This window comes from Pseudophryne corroboree, chromosome 4 (assembly GCF_028390025.1).
Source record: "Pseudophryne corroboree isolate aPseCor3 chromosome 4, aPseCor3.hap2, whole genome shotgun sequence".
In the NCBI taxonomy this organism is placed as follows: domain Eukaryota; kingdom Metazoa; phylum Chordata; class Amphibia; order Anura; family Myobatrachidae; genus Pseudophryne; species Pseudophryne corroboree.
This window is the reverse complement of record NC_086447.1, coordinates 688838268-688850362: the sequence shown is the minus strand read 5'-3', so window position 1 is coordinate 688850362 and position 12095 is coordinate 688838268. Positions and strand designations below refer to the sequence as shown.

General features: G+C 44.2%; 1 protein-coding gene and 1 pseudogene across 1 annotated transcript in view; one reads left to right on the top strand and one right to left on the bottom strand.

The window, feature by feature from the left end:
• LOC134910168 (sulfotransferase 6B1-like) overlaps window positions 1–12095 on the top strand; it is a 125367-nt gene that overhangs the window by 25052 nt on the left and 88220 nt on the right. The window contains exon 2 of the mRNA XM_063917894.1: window positions 4373–4488. Coding sequence (XP_063773964.1) covers window positions 4373–4488 — 116 coding nt within the window. The remainder of the gene's footprint in view (window positions 1–4372; window positions 4489–12095) is intronic.
• Window positions 948–1066, bottom strand: LOC134913701 (5S ribosomal RNA; annotated as a pseudogene).

The window sequence follows — 12095 nt, the reverse complement described above, 5'->3', positions numbered from 1 at the left end:
GGTTCAGGAGGAATTTGAGGAAAAATTACTTCACAGAAAGGGTAGTGGACACGTGGAATAGCCTCCCATCAGATTTAAACATGCATGGGATAGAGTTAAGGATAACCTTCCAAAGAAATAAGGATCAAATAAGGTTTGAGGTAAAAAAAAAAGGGGCAGACTAGATGGGCCAAGTGGTTCTTATCTGCTGTCAAATTCTGTGTTTCTAAACAAAAAAATGTGTGCAAAAATTAATAATAATAATAATAATAATAATAAAAATAATCTGGTCCTTACTTTGCTTATACTCCCATATTTTTGTTCACTTAATGACCGTATTAAACTCCATATGATATTTTAATAATTTTGGATGACTGGAACCACACCACAGTTTCTCTTATTCAGGTCCTAGCTGCATGAAGATGTACTGTAGCATGCACTCTCTATGATTTGCTCATTAAGTAAACTTAATTTAAAATTCTACCCATGCAAGTTTTGAATTTTGGTTCAACTGAACAAAAGTGGGGAGAGAATGGTTCCCGTATAGTACCTGAACCAAAAAAGAAAGACTATATGTCTCTTCTGGGGCACTCTTTATTGGTCATTGAAAGATTTATATTACTCATGAATTAAAATGTAACTTTTATTAATGTCCCTATAAAAATATGAACAGATAGGCAACAAGAAAGATATATCGACATGTGGCAAAATACACTGAAAAAAATACCAATAAATATGGATTTAAAGATTCTGGCGTTGTGGCTCAATGAGCAAAAATATTATATTACCGATATCCGTTATAGGTCTCTTATTCCTAATTGAGTACAATGATTACTTAAATAGAGATACAACAGGAAAAAAGAGGGAATATACATCGGGCTCGACCCAATTCACTAGTAGAATGCCTGATGGAAATAGTATAAATGAATATTGAATTCAAGGTCCTGTGTCTTTGGTTTAGATAAAAATACCTGCGGTACCTGGTATTCTCTGGTGGACTCCCACCCAGGTACTGACCTGGCCTCACAGTGCTTGGCTTCCAAGATCAGACGAGGTTGGGCATATTCAGTGTAGTTTGACCGCAGGTAAGTATATCACACCTGATGACACTGGGAACCCTATGTAGTCTGATCTAAATTGACTATACAGAGTCCCAAAATACATCAAAGATACTGAGTACTACAAAAATGGTGATATGAAAAATCATTTGAATGGTGATTTAACAATGCTGCAATAAGGTAATTAATAGAGAATCAGGTCTGTATTTCAAACCACTTCTGCTTTTTGATCATCTGCCCAAGCATCGAATTAAGAAATGAGAGGGTGGTTGAAAGCGACACTGATACAGAAAAAAGATATGGGAACACTTCTGCTGTCCTGTTATGTAGCAAGCTTGTGCTCTGTTTACATGATGCATTGCAGAGCCCCAAGTTTGTTGAACAAGATGAGAGAGAGAGAGAGTTCCAGAATCTCATGGTGGTGGAAATATTTCAGAAGAATTTGCTGTTGTAAAAAGAACTGATGGCTTACTGGTGAAGCTAATTGTTTTCACTGCTTCCCATAGTGCTCTGCAAATGCTTGATAGAATTAGCAGAACAAGTGACAATGAAATTCAAAGTGTATTGTTATCATTATCAAACAATATGGCACTTGGAATGTAGGTAAGATATTTAACTGGGATGTAGCAATATATCTTGTTGTAAATATACAAATATAAGTATAGAAAATCCTAGTAAAAAACTGGACCTATTTAGAACCGTGAAAGAAACCTCCGCATTGGTTACTGTAAATGTACTGACATTGATGTAGCTCCTGCTAAATACAGTATAATGTAGTCCCGTAAATCCCTGAGTTAACTGTGTGCTGTATAGAACAGGAGATAATCTCATCTCAAAAATGCAATATAGTTGATATACTGTTATAGCAGAAACTCTAATGCATTTTGAGTAATCCAATTACTATTGTAATTGCTGTTGCTTGAAAAGCAGGAGAGATGAGAATGGGGTACCGGGGAAGAGGACTCCAGCAAAAGCCGGAGGTTACCGTGTGACCTCTTGACTGGTGAAGGAAAAGGTGCCCCCTTGTCGCTGGATGCCGCTGGTGAAAGTCCAAAGTGGAGGGTGAGACGCCTGTGTCCGCGGTCCGACTGACCAGAAGTTCGGAGCAGCGGAAGTGACGCACGTTTCACTCGGGAGAGCTTGTTCACTGGTCGCCTGCTCCCCGGCTCTCTTGTTGAGGTTTATAAAGACATATTGCATCCAGTTAATTGCTAATTAGTGGCTTCAGGTAGATTTGTAATATTCAGTTCTGTCCCTGACGTGATCCGTCGTAGTAATGGGAAAAATAGACATTCTAAATATAACATGAACTCGGCTTATATGTTAAAAATGTATCCGGAGGAGAGGAAAAGTAAAAAATATAATAAAAATTATAAAATAAAAATGTATATACATAGGAAAATGAAACAAGAAAAAGGGGATGGGAAGAAATAGATTGTTAGGCGAGAAAAAATATATATACATACTAAAAAGGATGGATGTAGAATGATAATTCATAATTAGCGATCATGAAATAAAATTGGATGAAGGGTGTGACCGGTATTCGTTTAAGGATGAGTGGGTGTAATGGAGTCTGGAAAAGAAGGGTGTAATCTGTGATGCATTGATACTAAATTAAATAAAAGTATATAAAGTGTGGAATAGGAATGACCTAAAAGAAGTAAGGCTTCATTGAGGAGAATGATGGTGTGATGTCTGTTGTGATCTTATTTTATAAAGAGTGCTGATGCTATTGGATTGCTGGGGTCAGGGAAAAGAAGAAAATGGTGGGGTGGGGGGGGGGGGGGAAGAAAGAAAGGAAAGAGTGTAGGTGGAAAGCAGACAGGGATGGGGAATATGTTGGGGGGGGGGGGGGGAGGGGAAGAGAGGAGAGGGGTTTATGAGGTTTGACGTGTAAGGAGGAAAGGATGGGGAGAATGGGGTTGTTGGAACACATTGTCCATGTGTTGAGGTGTAGGTGAATGGTGCTAGATGATGTGCCTCTGGTGTGATGGTGTGGATGTGAAGCCCTGATGCCCTGGGGGCGGGTTTTGTGTGTGTGTGGGGGGGGGGGGGGGGAGTATAATGGGTTGTGGTTTCTTGTTGCTTATCAGTTCATATTTTTATAGGGACATTAATAAAAGTTAAATTTTAATTTGAGTAATATAAATCTTTTTCAATAATCAATAAAGAGTACCCCAGAAGAGACATATAGGGGGTAATTCCGAGTTGATCGCAGCAGCAAGTTTGTTAGCAGTTGGACAAAACCATGTGCAGTGCAGGTGTGGCAGATATAACAGTTGCAGAGAGAGTTCGATTTGGGTGGGTTATATTGTTTCTGTGCAGGGTAAATACTGGCTGCTTTAGTTTTTTACACTGCAATTTAGATTTCAGTTTGAACACAGCCCACCCAAATCTAACTCTCTCTGTACATGTTATATCTGCCTCCCCTGCAGTGCACATGGTTTTGCCCAACTGCTAACAAATTTGCTGCTGCGATCAACTCTGAATTAGGCCCATAGTCTGTCTTTTTTGGTTCCGGTGCTATACGGGAACCATTCTCTCCCCACTTTAAGTAGTTTACTGAACTATTTTCTGGGAGCACCACTAACCCAGCGCCGAACCTCAATTGTTGTTGTAGACATGGCCATATGTTGGTTTATCTAGAGCTATAGCTTTAGCAACATTATTTGGATATTAACCTTATACCGCTTTCAGATCGCAAATGCCGGATCCCACCCGGTAAGAGAAACGTGTCCTTACCGGGTGGGGTCCGGCATTTGCTCTCCTTTGCTGGCTTTGACCCGGCAATATACTGGGTCGGTTGCCATAGCAACGGGGGGCGCAGAAGCAGCGGGGGTGGAGGCGGCGCTGGGAGATGAGCTCATCTCCTGCGCCGCCTCTCCCTATGCTGTGAAGGAGAACCGTGTCGCATCGACGCGGCTCCCATTCACACTGCACCTGTCCTGGTATTCAACCCGGGTATAATCCTTCTTTTATACCGGGTTGAATTACCGGGTCAGACGACCCGCTAATTCTCGCAAAGTGCTTTCACATCGCACACTGACCCGTGTCGACACGACAATATGCCGTGTCGAAACCGGGTTATTTGTGCGATGTGAAAGGGGTATTACTAACTTTAGTTATCCTGTGCAGACTCATCCAACTGCTTTCCTATCAACTCAACAAAGATCCATATTGCTTTGAATACTCCTAGTCCTGTACATGTAATACTAAAACTTCATTAAAAACAATACCACTTAGAGGTAACCCCTCTTTCAAAATGTGATACAGTATGTAATTTTACTCCATATAATTTATTCAACTACATAATCACTTAATTCCTTGTATTCTAGGAACTAACTGGACAGTACAAATACTTCATGAAATTCTGCTTGCAGTTCATAATAAGGAGCCCACAGTTGACCGTGGTATGCTTGAATTTCAATTTGGAAAAGCAGATAAATATGAGGTTTGTATAAAAATTAAAAATTTAGGATATTATTCCATTTGTTTTATATATCGGCTAGACACAACGGTCTATTTTCCCTGCTTTTAAAAGAACTGCTATGTGGATACAGTTATACACAATGCACATTAAATACAATACTTTGCAAAATGTATGTGACAATCAGTTTGAGGAACTGTTTAGCCGTTTCAGCCTTCCTCCTTGTTAACAGGTGCATGAAATCAAACATACAGCCAGGCAACCTGAATATTCAAACATTAGCAGTAAATGGGTTGTACTAAAGAACTTAAGGCCTTTCAACATGCCGCCAATAAACTCAAGGGCATAACTAGAACGGCAAGATCTTGATAAGGCCCCCCCTCTGCCCTCCATTGTCACTACAATGCCACTTAGGGAAGTAAGAGAGGGGGGGGGGTCAAGGGGAGTGAGAGCTGGTTTCATGTGAAAAGAGAGAGAGAAGTTGTCAGGGAGAGAGACAGGAATGAGAGGGAGGGTGTCAGGGAGGGAGACGAGTGTCGGGGAGAGAGAGTGTCGGAGATTGACTGTTTCAAGAAGTTTCACGGGGAGAGAGGGTGAAACCGTTTAAGGGAGGGAGACAGTATCAAGGGGAGGGACTTAGAGATAGTGGTAGGGAGAGAGAGAAGCAATAAGAGGGTCATGGGGGGAGGGACAAGCAGGAGAGAGACTTCCTAAGTATAGCAGTGAGCCCAGGTCTCTGATGGGGGTGGGTAGTTCACAGCATTAGGTCCCACACCCTGAACACTTGCGGATCACGGCACTGCTCTGCTGTGGGGAGGCGGCCAGAGACTGTACAAGTGTTTGCTGCAGTGTGGGGTGGGGGAAGCTGCTTCATCCTGCAAGCCTTTTCGACAAACATCTGTGCCTGAATGGAAGTGAATCCCCGCCACCACGTTCCAACATCTAGCTGAATGTCATCCCAGAAGAGTGCCAGTTGTAAAAGCAAGGGGGTGGGCAAATCCTTGTTAATTCTAGAGATGAGCGCCGGAAATTTTTCGGGTTTTGTGTTTTGGTTTTGGGTTCGGTTCCGCGGCCGTGTTTTGGGTTCGACCGCGTTTTGGCAAAACCTCACCGAATTTTTTTTGTCGGATTCGGGTGTGTTTTGGATTCGGGTGTTTTTTTCAAAAAACCCTAAAAAACCGCTTAAATCATAGAATTTGGGGGTAATTTTGATCCCAAAGTATTATTAACCTCAAAAAACATAATTTACACTCATTTTCAGCCTATTCTGAACACATCACACCTCACAATATTATTTTTAGTCCTAAAATTTGCACCGAGGTCGCTGGATGACTAAGCTAAGCGACCCTAGTGGCCGACACAAACACCGGGCCCATCTAGGAGTGGCACTGCAGTGTCACGCAGGATGTCCCTTCCAAAAAACCCTCCCCAAACAGCACATGACGCAAAGAAAAAAAGAGGCGCAATGAGGTAGCTGACTGTGTGAGAAAGATAAGCGACCCTAGTGGCCGACACAAACACCGGGCCCATCTAGGAGTGGCACTGCAGTGTCACGCAGGATGTCCCTTCCAAAAAACCCTCCCCAAACAGCACATGACGCAAAGAAAAAAAGAGGCGCAATGAGGTAGCTGTGTGAGTAAGATTAGCGACCCTAGTGGCCGACACAAACACCGGGCCCATCTAGGAGTGGCACTGCAGTGTCACGCAGGATGTCCCTTCCAAAAAACCCTCCCCAAACAGCACATGACGCAAAGAAAAAAAGAGGCGCAATGAGGTAGCTGTGTGAGAAAGATAAGCGACCCTAGTGGCCGACACAAACACCGGGCCCATCTAGGAGTGGCACTGCAGTGTCACGCAGGATGTCCCTTCCAAAAAACCCTCCCCAAACAGCACATGACGCAAAGAAAAATAAAAGAAAAAAGAGGTGCAAGATGGAATTGTCCTTGGGCCCTTCCCACCCACCCTTATGTTGTATAAACAAAACAGGACATGCACACTTTAACCAACCCATCATTTCAGTGACAGGGTCTGCCACACGACTGTGACTGAAATGACGGGTTGGTTTGGACCCCCACCAAAAAAGAAGCAATTAATCTCTCCTTGCACAAACTGGCTCTACAGAGGCAAGATGTCCACCTCATCATCATCCTCCGATATATCACCGTGTACATCCCCCTCCTCACAGATTATCAATTCGTCCCCACTGGAATCCACCATGTCAGCTCCCTGTGTACTTTGTGGAGGCAATTGCTGCTGGTCAATGTCTCCGCGGAGGAATTGATTATAATTCATTTTAATGAACATCATCTTCTCCACATTTTCTGGATGTAACCTCGTACGCCGATTGCTGACAAGGTGAGCGGCGGCACTAAACACTCTTTCGGAGTACACACTTGTGGGAGGGCAACTTAGGTAGAATAAAGCCAGTTTGTGCAAGGGCCTCCAAATTGCCTCTTTTTCCTGCCAGTATAAGTACGGACTGTGTGACGTGCCTACTTGGATGCGGTCACTCATATAATCCTCCACCATTCTATCAATGGTGATAGAATCATATGCAGTGACAGTAGACGACATGTCCGTAATGGTTGTCAGGTCCTTCAGTCCGGACCAGATGTCAGCATCAGCAGTCGCTCCAGACTGCCCTGCATCACCGCCAGCGGGTGGGCTCGGAATTCTGAGCCTTTTCCTCGCAGCCCCAGTTGCGGGAGAATGTTAAGGAGGAGATGTTGACAGGTCGCGTTCCGCTTGACTTGACAATTTTCTCACCAGCAGGTCTTTGAAACCCAGCAGACTTGTGTGCGCCGGAAAGAGAGATCCAAGGTAGGTTTTAAATCTAGGATCGAGCACGGTGGCCAAAATGTAGTGCTCTGATTTCAACAGATTGACCACCCGTGAATCCTTGTTAAGCGAATTAAGGGCTCCATCCACAAGTCCCACATGCCTAGCGGAATCGCTCTGTCTTAGCTCCTCCTTCAATGTCTCCAGCTTCTTCTGCAAAAGCCTGATGAGGGGAATGACCTGACTCAGGCTGGCAGTGTCTGAACTGACTTCACGTGTGGCAAGTTCAAAAGGTTGCAGAACCTTGCACAACGTTGAAATCATTCTCCACTGCGCTTGAGACAGGTGCATTCCACCTCCTATATCGTGGTCAGTTGTATAGGCTTGAATGGCCTTTTGCTGCTCCTCCAACCTCTGAAGCATATAGAGGGTTGAATTCCACCTCGTTACCACCTCCTGCTTCAGATGATGGCAGGGCAGGTTCAGGCGTTTTTGGTGGTGCTCCAGTCTTCTGTACGTGCTGCCTGTACGCCGAAAGTGTCCCGCAATTTTTCTGGCCACCGACAGCATCTCTTGCACGCCCCTGTCGTTTTTTAAAAAATTCTGCACCACCAAATTCAAGGTATGTGCAAAACATGGGACGTGCTGGAATTTGCCCAGATGTAATGCACGCACAATATTGCTGGCGTTGTCCGATGCCACAAATCCACAGGAGAGTCCAATTGGGGTAAGCCATTCCGCGATGATCTTCCTCAGTTGCCGTAAGAGGTTTTCAGCTGTGTGCGTATTCTGGAAACCGGTGATACAAAGCGTAGCCTGCCTAGGAACGAGTTGGCGTTTGCGAGATGCTGCTACTGGTGCCGCCGCTGCTGTTCTTGCGGCGGGAGTCCATACATCTACCCAGTGGGCTGTCACAGTCATATAGTCCTGACCCTGCCCTGCTCCACTTGTCCACATGTCCGTGGTTAAGTGGACATTGGGTACAGCTGCATTTTTTAGGACACTGGTGACTCTTTTTCTGAGGTCTGTGTACATTTTCGGTATCGCAACCCTAGAGAAATGGAACCTAGATGGTATTTGGTACCGGGGACACAGTACCTCCAACAAGTCTTTAGTTGGCTCTGCAGTAATGATGGATACCGGAACCACGTTTCTCACCACCCAGGATGTCAAGGCCTCAGTTATCCGCTTTGCAGTAGGATGACTGCTGTGATATTTAATCTTCCTCGCAAATGACTGTTGGACAGTCAATTGCTTGGTGGAAGTAGTAAAAGTGGTCTTACGACTTCCTCTCTGGGATGACCATCGACTCCCAGCAGCAGTAGGCGTTACACGCAAGGATGCATCGGAGGAATCCCAGGCAGGAGAGGAATCGTCAGAATTGCCAGTGACATGGCCTGCAGGACTATTGGCATTCCTGGGGAAGGAGGAAATTGACACTGAGGGAGTTGGTGGGGTGGTTTGCGTGAGCTTGGTTACAAGAGGAAGGGATTTACTGATCAGTGGAGTGCTTCCGCTGTCACCCAAAGTTTTTGAACTTGTCACTGACTTATTATGAATGCGCTGCAGGTGACGTATAAGGGAGGATGTTCCGAGGTGGTTAACGTCCTTACCCCTACTTATTACAGCTTGACAAAGGGAACACACGGCTTGACACCTGTTGTCCGCATTTCTGGTGAAATACCTCCACACCGAAGAGCTGATTTTTTTGGTATTTTCACCTGGCATGTCAACGGCCATATTCGTCCCACGGACAACAGGTGTCTCCCCGGGTGCCTGACTTAAACAAACCACCTCACCATCAGAATCCTCCTTGTCAATTTCCTCCCCAGCGCCAGCAACACCCATATCCTCCTCATCCTGGTGGACTTCAACACTGACATCTTCAATCTCACTATCAGGAACTGGACTGCGGGTGCTCCTTCCAGCACTTGCAGGGGGCGTGCAAATGGTGGAAGGCGCATGCTCTTCACATCCAGTGTTGGGAAGGTCAGGCATCGCAACCGACACAATTGGACTCTCCTTGTGGATTTGGGATTTCGAAGAACGCACAGTTCTTTGCTGTGCTTTTGCCAGCTTGAGTCGTTTCATTTTTCTAGCGAGAGGCTGAGTGCTTCCATCCTCATGTGAAGCTGAACCACTAGCCATGAACATAGGCCAGGGCCTCAGCCGTTCCTTGCCACTCCGTGTGGTAAATGGCATATTGGCAAGTTTACGCTTCTCCTCCGACAATTTTAGTTTAGGTTTTGGAGTCCTTTTTTTTCTGATATCTGGTGTTTTGGATTTGACATGCTCTGTACTATGACATTGGGCATCGGCCTTGGCAGACGACGTTGCTGGCATTTCATCGTCTCGGCCATGACTAGTGGCAGCAGCTTCAGCACGAGGTGGAAGTGGATCTTGATCTTTCCCTAATTTTGGAACCTCAACTTTTTTGTTCTCCATATTTTATAGGCAGAACTAAAAGGCACCTCAGGTAAACAATGGAGATGGATGGATTGGATACTAGTATACAATTATGGACGGACTGCCACGGTTAGGTGGTATAAAAAAACCACGGTTAGGTGGTATATATTATAATAATAATACAATTATGGATGGACGGACTGCCTGCCGACTGCCGACACAGAGGTAGCCACAGCCGTGAACTACCGCACTGTACACTGGTTGATAAAGAGATAGTAGTATACTCGTAACAACTAGTATGACACTATGACGACGGTATAAAGAATGAAAAAAAAACCACGGTTAGGTGGTATATATTATAATAATAATAATACAATTATGGATGGACGGACTGCCTGCCGACTGCCGACACAGAGGTAGCCACAGCCGTGAACTACCGCACTGTACACTGGTTGATAAAGAGATAGTAGTATACTCGTAACAACTAGTATGACACTATGACGACGGTATAAAGAATGAAAAAAAAACCACGGTTAGGTGGTATATATTATAATAATAATACAATTATGGATGGACGGACTGCCTGCCGACACAGAGGTAGCCACAGCCGTGAACTACCGCACTGTACACTGGTTGATAAAGAGATAGTAGTATACTCGTAACAACTAGTATGACACTATGACGACGGTATAAAGAAAGAAAAAAAAATACCACAGTTAGGTGGTATATATTATAATAATAATACAATTATGGATGGACGGACTGCCTGCCGACTGCCGACACAGAGGTAGCCACAGCCGTGAACTACCGCACTGTACACTGGTTGATAAAGAGATAGTAGTATACTCGTAACAACTAGTATGACACTATGACGACGGTATAAAGAATGAAAAAAAAACCACGGTTAGGTGGTATATATTATAATAATAATACAATTATGGATGGACGGACTGCCTGCCGACTGCCGACACAGAGGTAGCCACAGCCGTGAACTACCGCACTGTACACTGGTTGATAAAGAGATAGTAGTATACTCGTAACAACTAGTATGACACTATGACGACGGTATAAAGAATGAAAAAAAAACCACGGTTAGGTGGTATATATTATAATAATAATACAATTATGGATGGACGGACTGCCTGCCGACTGCCGACACAGAGGTAGCCACAGCCGTGAACTACCGCACTGTACACTGGTTGATAAAGAGATAGTAGTATACTCGTAACAACTAGTATGACACTATGACGACGGTATAAAGAAAGAAAAAAAAATACCACGGTTAGGTGGTATATATTGTAATACAATTATGGACGGACTGCCTGCCGAGTTCCGACTGCCGACACAGAGGTAGCCACAGCCGTGAACTACCGCACTGTACTGTGTCTGCTGCTAATATAGACTGGTTGATAAAGAGATAGTATACAATACATACAACAATATACTACTATACTGGTGGTCAGGCACTGGTCACCACTAGTCACACTGGCAGTGGCACTCCTGCAGCAAAAGTGTGCACTGTTTAATTTTAAATTAATATAATATTATGTACTCCTGGGGGCTCCTGCTATAACAACCTGCAGTGCTCCCCAGTCTCCCCCACAATTATTATAAGCTTTGCCTTTTATACATTGATGTGCAGCACACTGGGCTGAGCTGAGTGCACACAGACTGAGTCACACTGTGTGACTGGCTGCTGCTGTGTATCGTTTTTTTTCAGGCAGAGAACGGATATAGCAGAGAACGGATATATTATATTAAAATAAATAAAAGTTAACTAACAACAACTGCACTGGTCACTGTGGTAAACTGTCTGACTCTGCACAATCTCTCTCTCTCTTCTAATCTAATTTCTAATGGAGAGGACGCCAGCCACGTCCTCTCCCTATCAATCTCAATGCACGTGTGAAAATGGCGGCGACGCGCGGCTCCTTATATAGAATCCGAGTCTCGCGAGAATCCGACAGCGTCATGATGACGTTCGGGCGCGCTCGGGTTAACCGAGCAAGGCGGGAAGATCCGAGTCGCTCGGACCCGTGAAAAAAAAAGTGAAGTTCGTGCGGGTTCGGATTCAAAGAAACCGAACCCGCTCATCTCTAGTTAATTCCTATGGTTTTGGACAAACGCATATAAATGTGATCTTTTGTGTTCACGTACGTTTGGCCATGTAATGTAGCAGATTTGTGTTGTAAAGAAGAGCAACAAAAAAAACCCTTCCTCATATATAAAGACTAATGTGAAAGAAATAGAGGGAGGCACAGAATTGAGGAGCTCAAGCCAGTAAGTTAAAGTTACCTGGATGTGTATAACCCCTTAAACATGTTTCCACACGGTTTCATGCCTAGTTGTAATATTGCTAGATGTATGACCTGAAAATTTTAATTTAATTCTGCTGAATGCTGGACTGATCTGAGGTCCAGATTTATCAAGCCTTGGAGAGTGAGACA